The sequence below is a fragment of the Nelumbo lutea genome, chromosome 1 (genome assembly GCF_056320005.1).
Source record: "Nelumbo lutea isolate HS-2025 chromosome 1, American lotus-T2T, whole genome shotgun sequence".
NCBI classification, from domain to species: domain Eukaryota; kingdom Viridiplantae; phylum Streptophyta; class Magnoliopsida; order Proteales; family Nelumbonaceae; genus Nelumbo; species Nelumbo lutea.
This window is the reverse complement of record NC_142684.1, coordinates 126,243,284-126,265,832: the sequence shown is the minus strand read 5'-3', so window position 1 is coordinate 126,265,832 and position 22,549 is coordinate 126,243,284. Positions and strand designations below refer to the sequence as shown.

The 22,549-nt window shown below is 39.7% G+C and overlaps 1 protein-coding gene across 5 annotated transcripts; it reads right to left on the bottom strand.

Moving 5' to 3' along the window:
- Positions 1–364: 364 nt before the first annotated feature.
- Positions 365–22,067, bottom strand: LOC148877396 (adenylyl-sulfate kinase 1, chloroplastic-like). 5 transcript variants are annotated; one of them, XM_088986368.1, is made up of 7 exons: positions 21,429–22,048; positions 19,536–19,676; positions 2,647–2,796; positions 2,305–2,423; positions 2,071–2,155; positions 1,706–1,752; positions 365–702 (listed from the first exon to the last, which is right to left on the bottom strand). In XM_088986368.1, exons 1-7 carry the CDS (start codon positions 21,724–21,726, stop codon positions 607–609), a joined length of 936 nt encoding a protein of 311 aa, XP_088842494.1. In that variant the 5' UTR covers positions 21,727–22,048; the 3' UTR covers positions 365–606. The 5 variants fall into 5 exon arrangements, with proteins under 5 accessions (XP_088842494.1, XP_088842501.1, XP_088842520.1 ...); XM_088986375.1 differs by having other exon boundaries at positions 2,305–2,399; XM_088986394.1 differs by lacking the exon at positions 21,429–22,048 and adding an exon at positions 20,646–20,838.
- Positions 22,068–22,549: the final 482 nt, after the last annotated feature.

Sequence of the window (22,549 nt, the reverse complement as noted above, 5' to 3'; positions counted from 1 at the left end):
TAAAATTTTAAGTTTTTTTTAAATTTTTAAATAAATAACATTGCCCCGTGGATTTTGTTTGCAAACAACACTACACTCGAGCGAGAGAGAAGAGCGGTCAGCGGATTCGAAAATGTGAATTTTATTTGTAAGCCAACGGCGTTAAACACGACTTAAACACCCCCGCATGTTTCAAACATTTTGAAGTAAGTGGAGGACGCGTGGCGCGTCTTCCTTTTGCGCAAACGTTGCCCTCACCGAAACTGCCTGGACTGAAGCCGGACTCTTGGCTGCCAATTGATTGTTGGGACCAGACCCCAACTCAAATTTTGCACCTGCACATTGTAAAATAAATAGTAGGAATTGTGCAATATGCAACTGCCTATAAGCACAGCAAAGAATACAAGACCAATAACAATAATCTTACAGGGAAATCCCTTTTGATCAAATGCTACATTCCACTAAATAAGTTCCACTTTATTAGATGCAACGGAAAGAAAAAAAGCTGTAATTTACAACAGGAGGCGAGGCACGGAGAACAGGAACCAGTAGTTCCCTTTTTTATTTGTAAATTCAGACTATTGAAGGTCTACTTAAATGATCTAAAAATTAGTTCTAAAGGCATGCTTAGGCCCGCAGGAATCCTTTCTCCTCCAAGTATAATATAACTTTTTCGGCCATGTCAAATGGAGAAGCACTGCCTTCTTCGTGCTTTAAAACTATCTGAAAAAGATAACAGTTCCAGTGACACATTGCTTCGTCAGACATTTTAAGGCAAAATTTGAACAAGACATAGTACTTTTTTTTGGTAAAAAAATCGAGACATAGTACTTGGTGTTCATGCTATTTGCACATGCAAAGAATTCAATACAAATGATGGTCATGTTTCTGAAAGGGTGCAACTTGGGTAGGCTTGGGCTTATGTCAAAATTTTGAATGGCCCAGTCCAAAGGGTTGAACCTGAAGCAGTGTAAAATGCCAACTCGGGCCAACCCAGGTTGCACCCCTATTTGTGAATTCATAGGCTTCAAAAAAAAAACTAATGAAGTTTATTGTACATTGATTGTTCATTTAACTCTCTTGGCTGTTATGGGTGTGAACTACCACCTACAGTTGCTGTGTTTGTGGTAACTTCTACATCAGGTAAACACTGAACCACTTGAAGGTTTTGAGTCTGATATCTTTTGGTCTAAACCCCATGTGCGATCCCCTAGTGGAAAGAATTGTTTCTCAATGGGAAAGGCTTCAGCTTGACACAATTCATGACACGATCAAGATGGAATTTTTGAAATTCAAAGCCGAACCTTTTTCCTCTTTCTGCTGCATTTACGTTTCCATTATCTTCACCCATTAATCCCACCCACATACACACAGAGAGGTGGGTCAGAATGTCCACACATGATATCTATTAATGTGCCATATGTGCCACAGGAAGAGAGAATCTAGAATAATCCTAACAATGCTGAAGATATATTATACGTAAGAGTTTAATTAACAAATATTTCTTCTCATAGTTCATTTGTCTAGGTTCTATTATCCTCCCTCCTCTATGTACTTTGATCAGAAAAACAAGATGTGACCACTTGAAAATGTGATATTTTTCAACGAGGATAAAACTAGACACATAAATTTCTTTTAAGTGCACATCAGCATGTTTGACTGTTTGTTTATGTTTAAGCATGTTGAAACATGTCCTTTTGGATTAGATGGTCATAGTTTTACAAACCTCCGAATTTAAAGGTGGCTCATATGGGTCATCAATGCCAGTAAAACCTGTGGCAAAATAGTGAAATACCAATAAGGATAACCTAAAGATGGACAAAAAAATTAATGCTTGGTAACAGCATCACGCATTCAGCTGCTAAAAGATTATGTACCCACAAGTCCAAACAAGAGAAAACAAGGAAACTAAAACACCGAGTAGATGAACAAAATAAAATCCCCAGACAACCATCTTCAATTTGATAGCATCGTTTATCAACATCATATTTTAGAAATGAATCAGAAAGGATAAAATACTCAATCATCTGAGAATAAACTGGACATAACCAGAAATCACATCCAGGCCCAATAGAGATTACTAAAAGTTACCTTTGATCTTTCCAGAACGAGCAAGCTTGTACAAGCCCTTAGGGTCCCTTGCCTCACATACATGCAGAGGGACATCCAAGAAAACCTACACAGTGTAAGTTTTGTTAGTGTCAGAATTAATTTAAAAAAAAAAAAACATTTTTTTGGTACAAAACATTTAGAGAACTTTTAAATCCACTCAAAGATCTCTTAATTTTCTTTTTCCAAAAAATCATCACAATACAAAGTTCATACCTCAATAAAATTTCCATCTGTCATCACTGCACGGCAGGCATCTCGATCCCTTCTATAGGGAGATATCAAGCTAGCAATGCAAATGACACCGGCATCTGCAAAGAGTTTTGCTACTTCCCCTAAAGTCAGACAAGATGAACTTAAAATTCAGAAGAAAATCAAGTTGACCCATACCTAATAATCGATATGTGTGGCCTTGTGTACATAATAAAGAAACAAATCCTTAACTCCGGCTTCGAAGGCAGCATAAATGTCAAATTTCCAGAACACATGTGCCTGTTTGGACAATAAAATCTATAAAGAAATAGAGAAAAGAAGGGCAAGCCTTGTGGAAATACTCACCAATCCTTCGTATGTTTTCCGCACGGTCTTCTGCTTTGAAACTCAGATCACTGTTTAGTCCATGCCTAACATTGTCACCATCAAGTATGTAAGAGACCTTTCCTCTCTTGTACAAGCCACGATTTAACAAACATGCTAAAGTGCTTTTACCTGAAATTTGTATTGTATGGTTAATAGCTAACAGTTACAAAGGGAAAACAATAAGTTTGATGCACACATGTAAACCATGAAAAGAATATGCTCAGGACAAAACTTCAGCAGAATGAAAGAGGAAATTCCCTTGATTTAAGAAAGTTCGAGCAACCCATATAAGCCATTTTTTTCTAGCATTGGTGAAAATTTGTACATGCATGTTTTCTCTCAGGTGGCTTACCATGTTTTCTTACATACCAGGTACGAATGAATATGTCTGAGAATTTTCTTGATCGGACTATTTTCATCATATTATTATTTTCAAAGTGTCCATTTCTTGGTTCAATATTAAAATCTTGGGAAGACAACATGAAAACGTAGATTTGAGTTTGAGAGCAGCCACGTTGCATAAAAGAATATGCCAAAGGTTAATTACATATCCAGTCCACCCTCCCAAGACCCAATATAGCTAGGACCAACATTGGGTAATGACCTTTTTCCATTATTTAGTTCTACTTGAGTTTTCCCCTTATCTCATTGTCTTAGTGATATGCTTTAGAGTTTTTGGAGAAATCTTGGTTTTGGCAGTAAGAAAACTTTGCAAACTACACATTGAAGTGCAAGGTTCTAAATATCAATACAGACCAATATGCCAGATGGGGCACATCGGTCTGTATGAGAGGTGCCTATTTTTAGTTTATTTTTCAGACCTGATCAGATCAGGAGGTTCAGTATAAGGCCTGTCTACCCTTGAAATAGGTCGAAGTGTCAAACCCCAAAACAGTGCATATTTCGCATATCGGTGGGTTACCAATACAGGCTGATACATTGTGAAATTTTGAACCTTGCTGGAGTGTACTCCTAGAGTTTTGTTTGACCAATAAAAGACAAACATAAGAATAGGAAAAGGTTATGGTTAAAGAATATAACCAATCATCAATCAAAATACAACCAATCATGCTTCTCAAAGGAGAATACTGGTCAATTAGGCTCAGTTTGGAAAGAGTACAAATAAAAATATGCACAGTGCAAATACAAGGCTTAGAAATACAAAATACAACATTTTGAATTGTACATATTTGTAGGTGTACTCTTCCCAAACTGAGCCTTGGGAACAGAACGATGTCAAATACAAGTGGAAAATCTAGGTGGTGAAATTTTGAAGTGAGCACAAATGAGAGAAATTAGGTGTCCCACCAATTGGTAACAAAAAAAAAAAGAAAAACAAAACAAAACCATACATATGGTTAGGCAACAAAGACCAATGAAGTGAGTGGTTTGGAGGTAGTTAAAGGAATTAAAAGGACAAGGAAGTCTCAAAAAGGAAATGGGTTAAATCAGTTTGAGAAGATATAGCAACTCATTCTCAAGCAAAAGACCAACCTATACAGAGCATAACAGGTTTACAGAATTCCTGCAGCCAAATCACCACATAATTGGGATAAGGCTTACGAATAATGATTTAATTTATTACTGAACAAAGACAACCAAAGATTCCATGCAATATTATCTAGAATCTATAAAATAAAATCCAGTCAATCAGTAATCATAATTTATTTTGTCAAAATAACTCTCAATTTCAAAAAATAAATGATGCAAGAACCAAGAATAGAATCAAAATCTTAGTGAAAGCAAAAGCATGATCTGGAAAATCAGAAACTTTACTTTCTAAATTTTTTTTGAAACCAAGAAACTGTACAGTAATACTGATAAATATAACATATGTTTTCTAATAAATGTGTTAACATGCCAAAGGCCAACAGGTCTTACGTATATACAGTATAGTGTTGCAACATTCAACTTACATTTATTGCAGGCATGCCAACATAACATGCTTGGTTTTGTTATATTCTAGGAAACTATAGTAAAATAACTAAATGATAATTCGTAAATAGAAAAGATTCACAGTATTCTAAGAAAGAGAGATTCCCTATATAGAAAAGATGTCACAGTATTAAAAACAAAGAGCAGCAGAAAATCAATCATAATGGGGAGAAAATCTATGCTTCATAATTATAGACAAGTATGATGGTGGCTCAAGCCCTCTACAATGAGACATACTTGAACCTTTTAAATTCTTTGAGCACAGGAAATTTAAACAAACAGGCCTACATGCACAGTAGAGTGACCTTTATCTTTAAAAATATGGATGAAACTCCAATAAGGACTGAAAGAGATTAGATTGCAAAGACTTCAACATTAACAAGGGAACAGATTGACAAGTTGCTACCAAATCTGGAGTCGAGGGCAGCTTGGTAACTTCCAAGATGAAGAGGCTGAGGGTCCCACCTGCAAGGAATCAAAAGACGTCAGAGTCCCCAAGATGTGGTCCCAGGGGCGAGGACTCCAACGGTCAAGTTAGCCAAGGTCACAAAGAGCAAGAGCAATTTAAGTGAATCAGTATGTGTGAGAGAAGTACCTGAGGCCATGGAATCCTTTTTATAACCGAAGTCGCCTAGGAGCCTAGTGTAGTGGGTGAGATGTAATGGCTCCACACGTCAAGGGCCGTGACTGTGGCAGTTAATGGAGCTAGATCCCCCAGGGCAAGCATTACCTTGCTACTAATGCACCCGGGGGGGAGCTCGGCCGAGACCATAACATCCGCGATTAATGCCATTACATTGATGACCAGTCCAGAATGATGATGATGCCCTTGGTCGAGGCCAAGATGACGAAATTACCCTTTGGGTGTGCCATGTGTCATTCGCTGGTGAGCCAATCAAACATACCCATATCACTTCCCCCCCCCCCGGTCCCAAGGCCAAGATCTAGTTAGACACGTAGGCCTTGGCGTCTAGGGGTGGCCACGAGCCGAGCTTTTTACCAACTATTCAAGCTTGGCTTGTGAAAAGCTCGATTTGGCTCAATTTAAACCAAGCTTGAGCCCAATTTACAAGCTCGTTTGCTAATCGAGCCGAGCTTAAGCCTAATAAAACTCGGCTCATGAGGCTCGCAAGCCTAATCATACATACATACATACATACATGCATACATACATACATAAAATGTATATATATATATATACATACATAAAATGTATATATATATATATATACATAAAATAATAAATATAATAAAAATGTTATATATAATAATAAAACTAATTGTTATAATTCTTCATTTTTTTAAATAACAAATAAAAAAATTATTTTTATAAAGCATTTGGCTCACAGTCAAGCTCAAGCTGAGTTGAGCTCGAATTTACTAGCTTCTGACTCGAGCCAAATACTTTCTTGGCGAGGCAAGCTCAAATAGCTAGTTATTCAGCTTGGCTCGACCCAAATCCACCCCCATCGGCGTCGACCGAAGGTAGTAGAGGAAAGAAGTGTTGATTTTTCTAAGTCTTCGACCGTGGCCCAAATAGCACTTTCGTCAGTTGGTAGCGGTTACAACCCGGAACGGGTGAAGGAACCGATTCAGTAGGTCTGACCTAGTGGGTAGAGATGAACCAAGGCCAAACCCTTTGGCGTCGTTTCAATTTTTGAGGCCTACCACGTGGTGGTTGTCAGCGAAGGCAGTTAGGTCGAGGCAACGGTGACTGTCAAATGCGAGGAATATGGTCGTCCATTTTCTTTTAAAAGGGAGGAGAGGAAGGAGGGGAGGCTCATCATTTGCAATTGTGTCGTTGCAAAGTGGTGATATCTTTGCTTTTTCCTTTTAGTGTTGTCACATATCACTACCTTTCTGGTTGTTGGTTACCTCAAACCATTACTACGCCATGTTCTGTAGGGAACTTCATAGCGAGGTAGTATGAAGATATCACCACCTTGAGGGCATGAAGTGTCGGCAGACCGATGATGGTGTTGTAAGGTGAGCCAACCTTCATGACCAAAAACTCGGTCATCCGGGTGATGTGTTGAGGCTTTGTCCCCACCATGAGAGGCAAAGTGATTTTTCCTTCCGGTTTTATGGCTGCCCCAGAGAATCTGACTAGAGGTACGTTGGTAGGCTGGAGTCAATCCGAGGTCAGTTGCATTTTCTCAAAGGCCTCATAGAACAGGATGTCAACTGAAGAGCCATTGTCTATGAGAATCCTTCTAACTTCGAAGTTGGCGATTATTAGGGAGACCACCAATACATCATCATAGGGTGTAAAGACCCCTCTCAAGTCGTCGTCAAAGAAGGTGATGATATCCTCCAGCTTCTATTTCTTTGGTGACCTGTGCTCGACTTGCATTTGTCGAGTGTAGGCCTTTCAAGCAGAGGTGCTTTCCCCTCCTAATGTTGCTCCACCTAAGATGACATGGATAACCCCTACAAGGGGTCAGTTGGCTTGGGGGTCAGTTGATGCCGAGGCTGACCCTGCTGGAATCTCACCATTGACATAGTCCTTCAAATGTCCCTATCGAATGAGGGACTCAATTTCAAATTGAGTTCGCGGCAATCTTTTGTGTCATGAACGGTGTCGTGGTGGAACTTGCAGAACTTATCGGGTTACCCCTCCTAGGGTTCTTCTTTGGCTTGGTCAGCCACTTCATATACTCCTACTTCTCAACCTGCATTAGGATACGGATTCAGTTTTTTAGGGTGGAACTTGCAGACCTGACTTGTACAGTTTTTTCAGGCTCGGCCTCGTCCAAGGGTATTGTGATGAGGTCTTCCATTGGTTGACCTCGGCTGGCAGGTTCATCCCTGAGGTCAAGCCCTTCTACCAGCACGGCTTCTTTGCTTTTTCCTTTCAGTGCTGCCACATATTATTGTCCTGTTGGTTGTTGGTTACCTTAAACCATTCCTACGCCAAGTTCTGTAGGGAACTTCTTAGCGAGGTGGTATGAAGATATCACCTCCTTGAGGGCATGAAGCGTCGGCCGACCGATGATGGCATTGTAAGGTGAGCCGACCTTCACAACCTAAAACTCGATCATCTGGGTCACGTGTTGAGGCTCTATCCCCACCATGAGAGGTAGACTGATTTTTCCTTCCAGTTTTATGGCTGCCCCGGAGAAACCGACTAGAGGTGCATCAATAGGCTAGAGTCAATATGAGGTCAGTTGCATTTTCTCAAAGGTTTCATTGAATAGGATGTCAGCTGAAGAGCCATTGTCTATGAGAATCCTTCTAACTTCGAAGTTGGAAATTATTAGGGAGACCACCAATACATCATCATGGGGTGTAGAGACCCCTCTTAAGTCATCGTCAAAGAAGGTGATGATATCCTCCGACTTTTGTTTCTTTGGTCACCTGTGCTGGACTTGCATTTGTCGAGCATAGGCCTTTCAAGCAAAGGTGCTTTCCCCTCCTAACGTTGCTCTGCCTAAGATGACATGGATAACCCCTGCAAGGGGTCGGTTAGCTCCGGGGTCGGCTGATGCCGAGGCCAACCCTGCTAGGATCTCACCATTGGCATGGTCCTTCAAATGTCCCTGTCGAATGAGGGACTCAATTTCATTTTGAGTTCATGGTAGTCTTCTATGTCATGACCAGTGCCATGGTGGAACTTGCAGAACTTATTCAGGTTACCCCTCCTAGGGTTCATCTTTAGCTTGGACGGCCACTTCATATACTCCTATTTCCCAACCTGCATTAGGATATGGGTTCAGGATGTGTTTAGTGGAGTGTAGTTGTTGAATGATGGCATAGGCTCCTTGTTGTCCTTTGTTCTGCCGTTTGAGTCATTTGGTCTCGACTAGGCTCTTTCTTTCCTCTTCTTACCCACGGGCTTAAGCATCGGCATACGCTTGCTGACCTTCATCTCTTCAGTGCTAATGTATTTTTTTTCCCTCTGCAGAAACTCAGTCATGTTACGAGGTGGCTTCTTGGCAAGGGAGAAGTTGAAGGGAGACGAGAGGAGGCCGTTGGTGGCAATAGCTACAGCTATCGCTTGGTCCAAGTCTTTAACTTCGAGCACCTTGGTGTTGAAGCATTTGATGTAACTCCAGAGTGACTCTCTAGGCTTTTGCTTCACTGCCATGAGTGCAACCAAGGTCTTTTGGCATTGTCAGATGCTCACAAAATGGGACAAGAAGAGGTCTCCAAACTAGTCCCATGTGTTGATGGACTGTGGAGTGAGGCCTGAGAACCATCTCCTTACGGCCCTTTGAAAGTGGTCTAAAAATCTCTACACATCAAGGTGTCAAAGTACCCGTGGAGGAGCCATGGAGGAGCATGATAGCGCGGAAGCTTTCTAAATGGTCTTCCGAATCTATGGTTCCATCGTTGGTATCCAAGGTAAGAGCCTTAAAGTTCTAGGGGAGTGGCTCTATGATGATTGAGTCGGCGAAGGCCTCCATGCGACTCGCCGAGTTGTGATGGCTAGTGGAGGCATCGGCTTTGCCTTCGTTCACCTACCTAATCTCAATTCAGATGGCACTAAGCTTTGTGTGAATGTCACGGAAGCGACGGTCTTCCTAAGGCAATGGGACCCCGGCTTGTTCGGGCGCCTTCCTCACTTGAGAAAGGCCTAGATGGTTCCGAGAGTATCCCGAGTTTGTCGGGTCCTGCCCTCCACAACCTGTCGGTTGTTAATGTTAAACAAGATATTCATACCAGAGAAGAAGATAGTTTTGGGGTAAAAAACTAAATGAGTTTGACCCCACCCCAAGAGCCTTAATATATATTAATGAAAAAATAATATTTATAGAAAAGCCCTTGTAGGGCTAAAGAAGAAAAAAACAAGAAATAAACTAGGTGATACAATACAACATGAACTACAGAAATATAATACATCAATGTGATTCTTCATACTCCCCTTCAAACTGATGCATAGGCATGAGCATCAGTTTCTTCACAAGGAATAAGTGTTTGGATTTCATCATGGCCTTTGTGAAGATGTCAACAACTTGCACATCGGACACGGCATGAGGGAGAGAGATAGAGCCAACAAGAAAGAAGCCGCGAATTATGTGGAAGTCCACCTCAATATGCTTTGTTCTTTCATGAAAGACTAGGTTAGAGGAAATCTTTATAGCACTAGTGTTGTCTGCATAGCTTTGATAGGTGTAGGGGAGGAATAATCTAGTTCCTGAAATAGAGATTGAAGCCAAACAACTTCACTACAAACAAAGGACATTGCCCTGTATCCAGCTTCCGTAGAGGACTTGGAGACAGTTTGTTGTTTCTTGCATTTCCATGAGATAAGGGAGTCACCCATGAGAACACACCATCCAATAGTGGAACGATGTGTATTAGGGCATCCATCCCAATTTGCATCAGCATAGGCCTTTAGTTATAGAGGGCGAAGAGAAAAAGAGACGTTGTGATAAGGTGTCTCGTACATAGCGGATAATCCGATGTATAGCAGTCAAGTGGGGTTGATGAGGAGCATAGACAAATTGACAAACTGCATGATAGATGAGAGACCCCACAAGTTGTCGATAGAGGGAGGCATTAGTAAGTAAGAAACCTTTTGACTTGGACAATTTTATATTCAGTTCCAAAGGATTATCAACCCATTTATCATCAGTAAGGCCAGCCAAGTTGACAAGAATAGAGGCATACATATGTTGGCAAATAAAATATGCCCGGGAACTCCGTTGAACTTCAAGTCCCAAGAAATAGTTGAGGGGGCCCAAATCTTTCATGTGAAAGGAATTGTGGAGAAGAGTCTTGAGGTACTGAATTTCTTCTATATCAATCAACATGTCATCCACATATAGGAGGAGAATGGTAAAACCCTGGGGTCTTTTCTAAACAAAGAGAGTAGTCAAACACACTCTGGCTATACCCAGCTTGCACAACATCTCTGAACTTTTCAAACCAAGCTTGAGGAGCTTGCTACATCCCATAGAGAGATTTCTTCAGCCAACAGACGAGGGAAGGATCACTACAGCACCCTAGAGGGGGTTTCATATATATTATCTCCTTTAGATGCCCATGTAAGAAAGCATTTTTCACATCCAGTTGAAAAATGTTAGGCATCTTTGAAAAGCGATTTGCAAATATAGGGGGAAAGAAAGTGGTTTTCCCCCTGCCCCTTCAGCTGGGGGGCTTCGCTCACTCGCCTGATATTTGCAATTCAAGGTTGTTAATTAGTTCACTTAAATCAGCAACAAAATAAGCAATGAATCACAACAGCTGAACACAGTACTTTTTCAAAAAAAATATTAATATCAAGGCTGAAGCAAGTAATGCAGACAAACAGCAATGAAACCTGATCCAGAACAACTTCAGAAAAGATATGCCACTCTATGGAGGAATGAAAATCCTCCAAGAAACAACCCAGAACAGCACCAACTAGATTGTGTTCTGTGTTGACAGTCCAAACCTGAGTGTTTCAGGACTGTGAAACTGAGGAGAGGATCAAATATCCTCCAGAACAAATTACAAACTCCTACCCAGTAACCGTGGAGTGAAAATACCATAGGGCAGCACAAAACTAGGGTTCCAAGGACTGATAATAGTCGATTAAGACAATAGAGAGATTTACCAACCTGAAATGAGAAGTTTTCCAAAGAGGGAATTACTCAGTGCAGTTCAAGACAGCAACCAAGAGATTTTAGATGAGCAGCTTGAAGAGAAAAACGCATATCTATTGAAACTCCTCAGTCTGAAGCATAAGTAACCAGGAAAAAAAGTTCAAAGCTTGTACTGCTATTTGGGAATAAACCAGTCTACAGAAGGAAGAAGACTGTTGTCGCCCTAGAGAGAAGACCAAAACTCCTCCAAAACTTGTCAAATCCCAAAGAGATTTTTGAGCGAGTAAAACAGGCCTGGGTGAGACAACCAATCGAGTTTCTCTCCAAAAGATGCTTTCCAAGAGAGTTCTAAGAAGACTTCTTTTGTTAAAATCACAGAACAGAGAACTAGGGTTAGGGTTGAACAGTACAGCTCTATCTTCAATCGAAGCACCCAGAAAACAATAGCCCTTGTGAGACCAATGAGTGAGCAAGGAAGGAGTACAAATTATAGAAAAGCCTACTCTGATACCATGTCAAACAAGCTATTTGTACCAGAGAAGAAGACAGAATTCTGGGGTGAAAAACTAAATGAGTTCAACAGCACCCCAAGAGCCTTAATATATATTAATGAAATAATGATATTTACAGAAAAGCCCTTGCAAGGCTAAAGAAGAAAAAAAAACAAGAAATAAACTAGGTGATACAATACAACATGAACTACAGAAATATATACATCAATGTGATTCTTCATAGTTAAGGTGCTCGCAGAGGTCCAAAACTTGGAGGGGGGAAGCACGACGTCAGCTGGCCTCGAGTTGATGAGAGGGGCTACGACGTTCTGTGGGCTCGTCCCCATCCCCATTGTGGTTATTGGCGGATCTGTCAGCTGAGTGTTCTTTGTGGTCATTCACATTTCCGTGATGGTGGGAGGCCTTGTGATCCAGGCGCTGGTTTGAATGGTGCCTGGAGGAGAGAGAGCGGCATCAGCTTGCTCGGCGGTTGCTGCTCAGACTCTGAGGGCTCTTCTCTGACTCTTCCTCCCAACTGCTGGATGATGAAGAGATGGGCAGATCTTCTACCTTGGTTGCCCTCCGCGTCAATGGGTCAGTTATTCTAGGATTGGCCTCCCACTGGTTGCCGCAGGTTGTCCATTTGACTAGTGAAGTAGTCCAATCTTTGTAGTACCACATTGAATTGCTCCATGGTGACCAAATTCTAAGGAGCAGTGGGGTCGTCTTGATGATAGGCCATTTGTTCAATGGAAGTACGAGAATTAAAGTTCAAAGGGAAGATTTGTCAATCGTTTCCACAGACAATGCCAATTGTTCCTGCCAAATCTAGAGTTAAGGGCAGGTTGGTAACTTTTGAGGTGAAGAGGCTAAGGGTCCCACCTACAAGGAGTCAAAAGATGTCAGAGTCCACGGGATGTGGTCCCAAGGGAAAAGACTCTGACGATCAAGTTAGCCAAAGGATTAGAGAAGGTCGAGGGCACAAAGAGCAAAAGCAATTCGAGTGAATTAGTATGCGTAAGATAGGTACCTGAGGCCATAGAATCCATTTTATAATTGGATTCGCCCAAGAGGCTAATGTAGTGGGTGAGATGTAATAGTTCCGTACATCAGGGGCCATGACTGTGGCAATTAATGGAGTGAGATCCCCACGACTGAGCATTACCTTGCCACTAATGCAAGGGGGGACCTCGGCCGAGATCGTAACATCCGCGATTAATGCCATTACATTGATGACCAATCTGGAATGATGATGATGCCCTTGGTCGAGGCCGAGATGATGAAATTACCCTTTAGGTATGCCACGTGTTGTTCATTGGTGAGCCAATCAAATATACCCATATCACCATGCATGAATAAATTTTAATAGATTTTGAGGAATGATATGATGGAACTAAATGGATCCAAATTCCAAAGCAACGACCATAGCTTCTAGGAGAAACTACAATGAAGTAAAATAGAAATGATGGGTTTCAAATTATACTTCATTTTTTTCATTTCCTTCTCTTCTCTTAATGAAAGAAACATAAGTTGCCCATGATAATTTTCCTCAATATCAAATGATAGTTAGGAATTTTTCGAGGTCAGCATTAAAAGTTGAGCAATGCAACCTTAAAGAAAACATGGAAACTCCAAATGCTTTATCAGAAAAGAGACTCTCAACCTTCCAAGAAGGCTGGGGTGGGGTGAGGGGGAATAATAATGTGAAAGTGCTTTAGAATGAAATGTTCTCTATTTCTATAATCAAAGTAGAGAATACATCTTTGGATATAATATGAGTAATCCAAATAATGTAACATAAGACTATGTGCCTCCAATAAGACAGATGATCTAATCAGGAAACTATATTTAAAACCTATTGTCCAACTATGCTTGTCCTCCAAATAATCAGATAAAGGCACCAGTTCAACTTGACAAGTTTGATTAGTTTGGTCCACCACCCAATCATTGGCATAAATTATGAAGAAAAGGTCCCACAAGATCCTACTTACACTATGAGAGAAAGGACCTTGGTTCTATAGGCACGCTATGTCACTATGAGAGAAATAACATGTCTAGCAAGGAAGATGATAGCCATTTTAAAATGGATAGGGAGAATTATATTACCAAAAAAATGGATAAGGAGAATAGCCAATGGTATGCTAGATGCTCTAGCAAGATGAGGGGTGAAAAGGGATCAAATATATTAGTAGTCCACCCATAGGGAGCAAGAGAACTTTGTGCAATAAAATAGTGTTTTCAAATCTGGACCGGACCAGACGGTTGGACCGATAAAACTTGGAACCGGTCACCTGATCAATTCCATTTTACCCCAAAATCGCTTTTTGGCCAAAACCATTGATTTGGTCAACGAAACGCTAACCTGGGCGGTTGAACCGTCAAACTGTCAACCCGAACAATGGTTTTTGGCCTTTTTTAATTTTTTAATTTTTTGTGCTAGAGTGGGCCATCCATTTGGACCAGACGATCAGACCATTCAACCCAGGAACCGGCCCCAAAACGGTTCCCTGTCTGGTTTGGTTTTAAAAACCTTGCAATAAAAAAGGGGATTCTATGGGGAAGAGAGATTGGCTCCCTAATGTATCTTTTAGGTGCTTGGCACAATTTATCTTGTAAATACCTACTATTTTAAAATTTTCATGGAAATTGCTCAGAATTTTCTTCTTTTGATTGCTAAACAATACAGGTTGGGTTTGTCTAGGACTATCAATGGGTCGGGTCCAGGTAGAACTGGAACCAACCTAATAAGAAATAATAAGAACTTGGAACCGAACCAGACCCAATAGGGTCTGTAATTTTAGACCCCCAATTGAACTAATTAGTTCTTGGGACAATCAGGTATGAGCCAATAGACCTGATCGTGATGTTAGTGAAGATCAGACTCCCTTTTGTATACCGATTCCTGCAACTGATGTTGTCAATCCTTCTCTCTTCAACATCTCTAAACTTTACAACTTGGTATCAAAGCTACGCACGATCAAGAAAACTCTCTACTGCTGGTCATGACTCACAGACAGATCTGCTAATGTCAGCACCCCACTGGTTGACGTCAACAATTCGTATAGTCGGTAGCATCTTCATGGGTTTTTGATGGTCGCTGATTCACCCTGATTTTAGGGGAATTTTGGTTTAAGTTTCATGGTGGTTTGAAGTTGTTTTGGATTTTTCTTGGATTTTTCGAATGAAAATTAGCAAAAAATCTAGATCTGGAATTTAGGGCTTGCATGCTCACATGGTGGATTGGTTGCTGCCGAAACCTCTTGTGTTTGAATTGTGGTAAACCCCTGGGACTGTAAGAAGTAGTCTTGAATTTTTTAGAGCCCTAAAAATTTTTTTGGGAATTTTTTTCTTCCCATATTTTGCTACTAGTACTTATTTTTCCTAGGCTTTTTGTTGTAACTCGTGTCTAACCTTGTGGAAAAGGTGTTTGGGAGTTCAGCTGTTGTTAGAAGACTATGGTGCTGGTGAGAAATTTTTTTGGAGGGGCTGTGATCAATGGACTCACACAAAGACGTCCACATACCTACCTATGTTCTCCTAGGAAGCAATGACAATGCCAGAGGACAGATTACTATTGTAAAACTTGATGGGACAAATTTTCTTGAATGGTCTCGATCAGCCAAGCTTACAATCGGTGGAAGAGGTAAGCTCGGATTTATTACTGATAAGGAAGCTAAGTTGAAGCCTGAAGATCTACACTATTCCAAATGGGAGCAGGATAATCTGTTGGTTATGTCATGGCTTGTCTGCTCTATGCAGCCACACATCGCCCGTAACTATATGTTCCTTCCAACAGCTAAAGATATTTGGAACAGACTAACTGCAACTTATTCTCAAGTGAAAAACACTGCAAGAATCTATCAGTTGCGAAGAGAAGCATGTAATATGCGACAGGGGGAAAAATCAATGGGCATGTATTTCTCCTCCTTATAATCAATTTGGGAAGAAATTGATCATCTTGAGGCTTTGGAGTGGAAATATCCTATTGATGTTGAACAATACAAAAAGTACATTGAAAAAACTCGAGTTTTCGATTTTCTTGCCGGGTTGAATGCTAATTATGACTTCATTAGGCAACACATCCTTAGTGCTGATATTTTGTCACTTTCCACAGCGTATTCTCTTGTACAGAATGAAGAGAGTAGGAGGAATAATATAATGCAAGTGTCTGTAGGTGAGCACACTATTCTTGTGTCCACAAAGCCTAAGCAAAGTTTTGGTAAACATGAAGAGGTTTTTTGTGAATACTATAAGAAGCCGAAGCATACCAAGGATAGATGTTGGAAACTAAATCCCCACCTGAAACCTGAGAAGTTTAAAACTGGAAAGAAAGTAAATGCTCATGTTGCTACTGCAAGTCATGGTTCTCAGACTCACATGCTTAAGGGAAATCCTCCTGCTCCGACATCTACTCATAACACCTCTAATGTGATGGAAAAATTGAAAGGCATCTTACTCCATCTTGAAAAGAGCAGGTTGCCTACATCTGCTAGTTCAAATGCTTCTTCTAGTGCCTTCACAAAATCAGGTACTGCACTTGCGTGTCATGCCCCACCCTCTAGCTCTTGGATAATTGACACAAGAGCCAATGATCATATGACTGGTATGCCCTCCTACTTTACCACATATAGACTCTTTTTAGGGAAAGGTATGATTACAGTTGTCGATGGATCCCAGACCCCAATATCGGGTTTGGGTGAAGTTAAACTTACCAATAGCCTTTGTTTGAACTTTGTACTCCGTGTTCCACAATTGCATAGAAATCTCTTATCTGTTAGTTCTCTTACAAAGTCTCATAATTGCTATATAACCTTCTTTCCATCTCATTGTGTCTTTCAGGACCTGAGTACGGGGAAGACAATTGGCAGTGGAAATGAAGCCAATGGAGTTTATCTTCTTGATCAATCTCCAATGTTAGGGTTGATGTGTCAGTCTGTGTCTTGTCATTATGAGAAACTAAGTCAATTGAAATTGTGGCATCATCGTCTTGGGCATGTGTCTTTTGGTTCCTTGAAGTTTTTGTTTCCTAGTTTTTTGAGCCCTTGTATAGTTCTGGTATGCAATGTGAAGTCTATCAACTATCAAAGTGATGTAGAACAACCTTTTTTGCAAGTAACAAAAGAAGTAATGTTGCTTTTCATTTAATACATACTAATGTTTGGGGACCTTCTTCCGTTCCATGTATGGGTGGCTACAAATATTTCATTCTCTTTGTTGATGACTACTTACGGTATACTTGGTTGTATTTGATGAAGAGTCGAGATGAAGTTCCTTCAATTGTGAAAGGCTTATTTAGTATAGTGGAGACACAGTTTGAGAAGAAGATTAAGATTATTATATCTGACAACGCCAATGAGTACTTTGAGAAGCACTTACAAACCTTCCTTGAAAAAAAAGGAGTGATTCACCAGAGCTCTTGCCCCCATACTCCCCAACAAAATAGAGTATCGAAGGGGAAAAATAGACATGTGATTGAAGTTTCCAGAGGCTTGTTATTCCAGATGCATGTTCCAACTCGGTTTTGGGGGGATGTTGCTCAAACAGTTGTATATCTTATTAACAGACTTCCCTCGCGGACCCTGCATCTTCAGTCTCCTCATCAACTTCTTTTTCCTGATGAAGATACATTCCATCTTCCTCCCAGGGTTTTTGGGTGTGTTTGCTTCGTCCATGACATGAGTCCTTGTAGGCTGAAATTTGATCCAAAGTCTATCAAGTGTGTCTTCTTAGGATGTTCTGTAGTCCAAAAGGGGTATCATTGTTATGACCCTTGTTCTGGAAAAAGGTATGTATTCAAAGATGTCACATTCTTTGAGTCTACTCTCTTCTTCTCTGTCTCTCGTCCTTCTCTTTAGGGGGAGGATGTTAGTGAAGATCGGACTCCCTTTTGTAGGCCAATTCCTGCAACTGATGTTGTCAATCCTTTTCTTCTCTCTTCAACATCTCTAAACATTACTACTGATTGTAATAAACCTATTGAATATAATTGGGTCGGATTTTACAACCGGTTCCAAACTGATAATAATGAGGACGATATATCAAGAACTAGAACCAACACATCAATTCTGGTTCATGGACCCAAAACCGACCCAATCGATTCAAATCCATCGAGTCTGCCGAGTTGGACCCAACCCATTGACAGCCCTAGGTTTGTCTAATCGTCCAAACTATATCATGCATATACAAACTTAATTTCAATGCATTGTTCTTTGTTAGTTTTTTTCATATACTTACTGAAAATCCCCACCCCACCGCACCTCCCAAAAAAATTCCTATATGGCTTGGCTGAATAAAATTTTCAAATGTTACTATGAAACAGCACAACAAAAACCAACAATTCAGGTTTGGTCAAAGAAACAATGCATCTTAGAGTGCATCTCAGCTAGAATCCTGAATATAAAAATAACAAAAAGAACTTATAACATGAAAAAATGAAAACAAGAGGAGATTTTTTTTTCCTAGTATTGGTCAAAATCTATATTTAGATCTCAAATCAAAAGTTGGCCAAATTGCAAGAAACTTCATATGAGATAGATCATATTAGAATGCCTCAACAAATCAATATGTGAATGCTCCAGAATATGAGAAACTAAAGGCCCTGTCACTAAATACTTGTTTAATGGGTAAAAAGGATGGAAATTCAATGAAACATCTCTCTGTGAACTATGAAGTAGCTAGCCCAGTTTAATCTCACCTCCTCAATACTGTTGAATTGTCTTGTCTCTTTTTCCTCAACATTATGGATCTGATGGCCTGGTGGCATTCTTAATACTTTCAGGAGGGGGAAAGGTAGTGGAAATTGAGGTCCAAGTAAGCAAGCTGCGGATTATCTGTGTTAGAGGGGGGAAGATTTTCCAAGGAATATGTTTAGGGAATTGAAAATGAAATATCCGTTGAGCATGGAAAACTTTAAAGTGGAGATCTAAGTCATAAAGGGATTATATGAGGGCTAGTTCCTGGATTGATGGTATAGGAGGAAGAGTTTCTTGGGATCTGAAGGCTCTGGGTCTTGGTAGTGAGGTTGTAGTTTGTTTTAGGATTGGAAAGAAAAAAGATTGTAATCTAAGGGGCTGGAGGGTTCTGAGTTTTGGGTGTTGAGTTTTGTGTGGGTGATGACTTGTCACCTTGTTGTATTGTTTTTCTATTTCTTTAATAATTTTTTTCTTTTTTATTTATTACCACAAAAAAATATCAAGACATCTTGGATTACCAGAACCAGGCATGCTTTACGTTGTGATGCAAGTCACAACAAGGTGACAAGAATTGGTTGTTGTAAGAAGTGAAAACCCAACTCTATGGTACAAATCTCATAGGCTTTCAATATAGAAATGTAGTGGTGCTTAAAAGAATAGAAAATAAAATATCTGGAATTGATTTAATTTTGAAATATTAAAATTTTCAAAATTTACCACTGTCAAACCAAAGTTCACTATAAACAAAACCTCATCAAAATATAAAACCTTGATACAGAAAGGTATGTGTGTGTGCAATGACAAAAAAAAAAAATTGTTTATAAAATAACATATGACTGAAAGAAATGTGAAAAGGAAGAAAAATATTAAGAATTAAAATGATAAAGAACCACCTTAAAGTATTAATTAACTTTAATATCTAGGAATAAGAAGGAAATGAATTTTGCACCGATATGCTTATTCATCAAACCAATCATTCAACAAAGTCTTATATCCACTATTTGGGCCTGCCAGACAAATACTGGCAAACCCGGTATTTTAAGAAAGTTGCATCACGATTTTAGAATATAGGTAAGAATTACAGTAGGCACCTCTCCTCAAGATCTAAAAGGTCATAAAAGAATGCATTGTAGAAAATAGAAGTCCCTGAAAGCAGTTGGAAAGAAAAGTATCCATAAGCCAAAGATGGATGGTGATTACTAAAAGTTATATCAACAAACCTGAACCACTCAGACCTGTAATCCATACAACACATCCTCTTTGATGAAGTAATTTCTGCCTTTCATGTTTCCCAACTGAGCATTCATGCCACACAATGTTTGTTGAGTTTCCAACAGTAGACATTATTCCATTACTTTTCCCTATCCAAATAGAATATTAGTACCCTGTAGGATCCAGATAACAAAAACTAAATGATTGAACCGTATGGATTTTAAAGATAATATCAAATAACCATGCCTCCTACAGCAACAACAGTATAGAAATTGATAGATCTTTTGACATTATCATAAGGGCTTTAGTTCTCAAACTCAAACAGAATAGTAGCACCATTTACATTGTACCGGAGCTTTGGCCCAAGAAACCATAAAAAGAAAAAGTAGTCTGAACTGGAGAAAAATGCCTACCTTGTCCAAGCCATTTATGATCAGCTAGTAAGCTCATCTAGAATCATATGCAATGCAGATATGGGAGGTAGATATGGCCTGAATCTGCCAGATCTATTTGCTAATTTGGTAATTAACCATATTGATGTTTTCAGCTAACCGGCTTGCATTTCCCTGTCAATACTTAATAGCAACAAATTGATGACAAATTATGCTGTAGCACAGGGGTGCAGATATTCTATGAACAAACCCATCAAGATGATGGCCTCTTCTGCTAATATCTCAATTGGATTATCCTCATCATGCAACCCATGTAATTCCATTGAAAATTAAGAAAAAATTTAGTGTCTGACCAAGATAAAAGCCAATTCAACAGATAGTTAAGATTAACCATCCATGCTTTTTTGTTGTTCTTGTGTCATGATACTAACTTTTCATGGACCTAAAAAACGCATGTGAGGTAGAAATATTGATGAACCACTTGTGGGACACTTTCTTCATTCATCTGAATTCATAGCAACTAGATTCATCTAATAAAGTGTGCATAGCAGATGCCTAACAACTTATTAAGAGAGGAACTAATATTCCTAATAAATCAACAAGGCAGAAAACATGAACCAAAAGCCAGACCAACTAACAAGTATAACTAAACAACAATTAAATGAACATCTAAATATAGCAATGCCAATTAAATGGATCGCAAGCCTGGGAGAACAAGAGTATTACAAATTTACAGAACTCAAACCACAACTCCTGTAGGAGTTTCCTAGCTCCTAGAACCATGTAGGCAGGCCACTTCTCCAACATTTTGAACACATTTGAAGCGAGCATGAAAAACTTTCAGCCAAAAAAATGCAAAAGAACCAACTGAAGGCCATCTCTAGTTTCTCAATCATATGATTACAGTAGAAACGCACCTACTCCACCGACACCCAACCTCATAATATATTGTACAGATCTGAAGGTAAAGTTATTTCCTTGAAGTAAAAGCACAACACCTTATATATAAAATACTGTAACCAATACCATATACATATGCATGCATGTCTCAGATACTTTCTAGCAATGCTCCAAAAAAATTAGAATTTTTATTTATAGGAAATAAATAAATAAAATCATTGCAGATAAGCAATGTCAGAATAAAGCCAATTTCAAAAAAAAAAAAAAAAAAAGAAAGAAAAAGAAAGAAAAAAGTCATTTCTGCAAGTTGAACCCCAGAAGCAACTATATAGAGACCATTAAAAAAGCATGCAATAACTAAAGGTGACGGAATAACCCAGAGAGAGAGAAACTAAAACACTATACTTGAGGAATAAGCAACAAGCAGGAATTGAAAATGAAACTGAAAATTGTATTTATGTCAAAAACATAGCTAACGAAAAAAAAAAACACGATCATGGAGTGGCTACCTCGCCGGGGGGAGGGGGGGACCAAATGAAGTAGTGTTGTCTAATATAATTAAAAAAACTAGCAAGAACTAAACAATGTGGTATACAGAGCAAAGAATACCATAAGCTCCGGCACAATCGTCCCTGAATTCTTCTTCCGACCCTCCAATTTTTCTTGCCTCTCCATTCATGTAATCCGTTCTCCGTTCTTGAGTGGCCTTCATTGGCTGCAAGAATGGTGATTTTGCATTGACAAAGGATAGACCCACATTCTTATCCCTGCGGTGGAATCCAACCACATTGGACTCGGGAAAATTCAGGAGCCCTGAATTCATCTTGGAAGACGCGAAGAAAACTAAATTATCAAGGCCCGACGACGAATAACAACCTGGCAGAGGCCTAACTCCGGCGGGAGTCATATTAAAAGGGAGCAGCTGTTCAAATGGGAAGAAGTAGAGAATTTGGTTAAAAAATAGAAACGAGAGAGAATTTATATTACAACAAGTGGTGATGACTGGATCAGGACATGAATCGAAGCTAATCTATCTCCAGGAGATCCACTTAACGGTCTTGTTGTCCTTTTATTTAGATCCATTTTCTTTTTGTTGGTCTTTCAGAAAGAGAGTGAATATCATTTAGGTGCTGGCGGGAGAAGAAATGAAAATGCAAACGGATGGTCTAAGGCTTCGAGCGACGGCAGGAACTCGTATGAAAAGATGTATTGGAAAAAAGCTCCAGTCCATAAAAGAGGCTAACAGTCGGCGTTAAAATGAAGTTTTTGCAATCTTTTAGCGCGCCCCATCTTCGAACGTGTGGCACGATGCACATGTTTGGCAGAAAATCCGTTATTTTTTCACAAAAAACTATTTCAATGTATAACTGGGACCTACCAATTGATATGTGGGGCTCACTTTTGAAAAATATAGGTATTATGTGGGGCCTACATTTAAAAATGTATGTGAGCCCACATACATGTCTACACGTGGACACACATGTATGTCTACCAATGGCATGTGGGGCCTATCTTGTAAAATATGTAGCCCCACATGCATGTCCACCAATGGTATGTTGGACCCACTTTGTAAAATGTACATGGCCCCCACATACATGTTCACACATGAATCCCACATGCAATGCCACCAATGGTATGTCGGGCCCACCTTGTTAAATGTACGTGGGCCCCACATACATGTCCACTAATGGTATGTGGTCCCACCTTGAAAAATGTGTGGGCCCTAAATA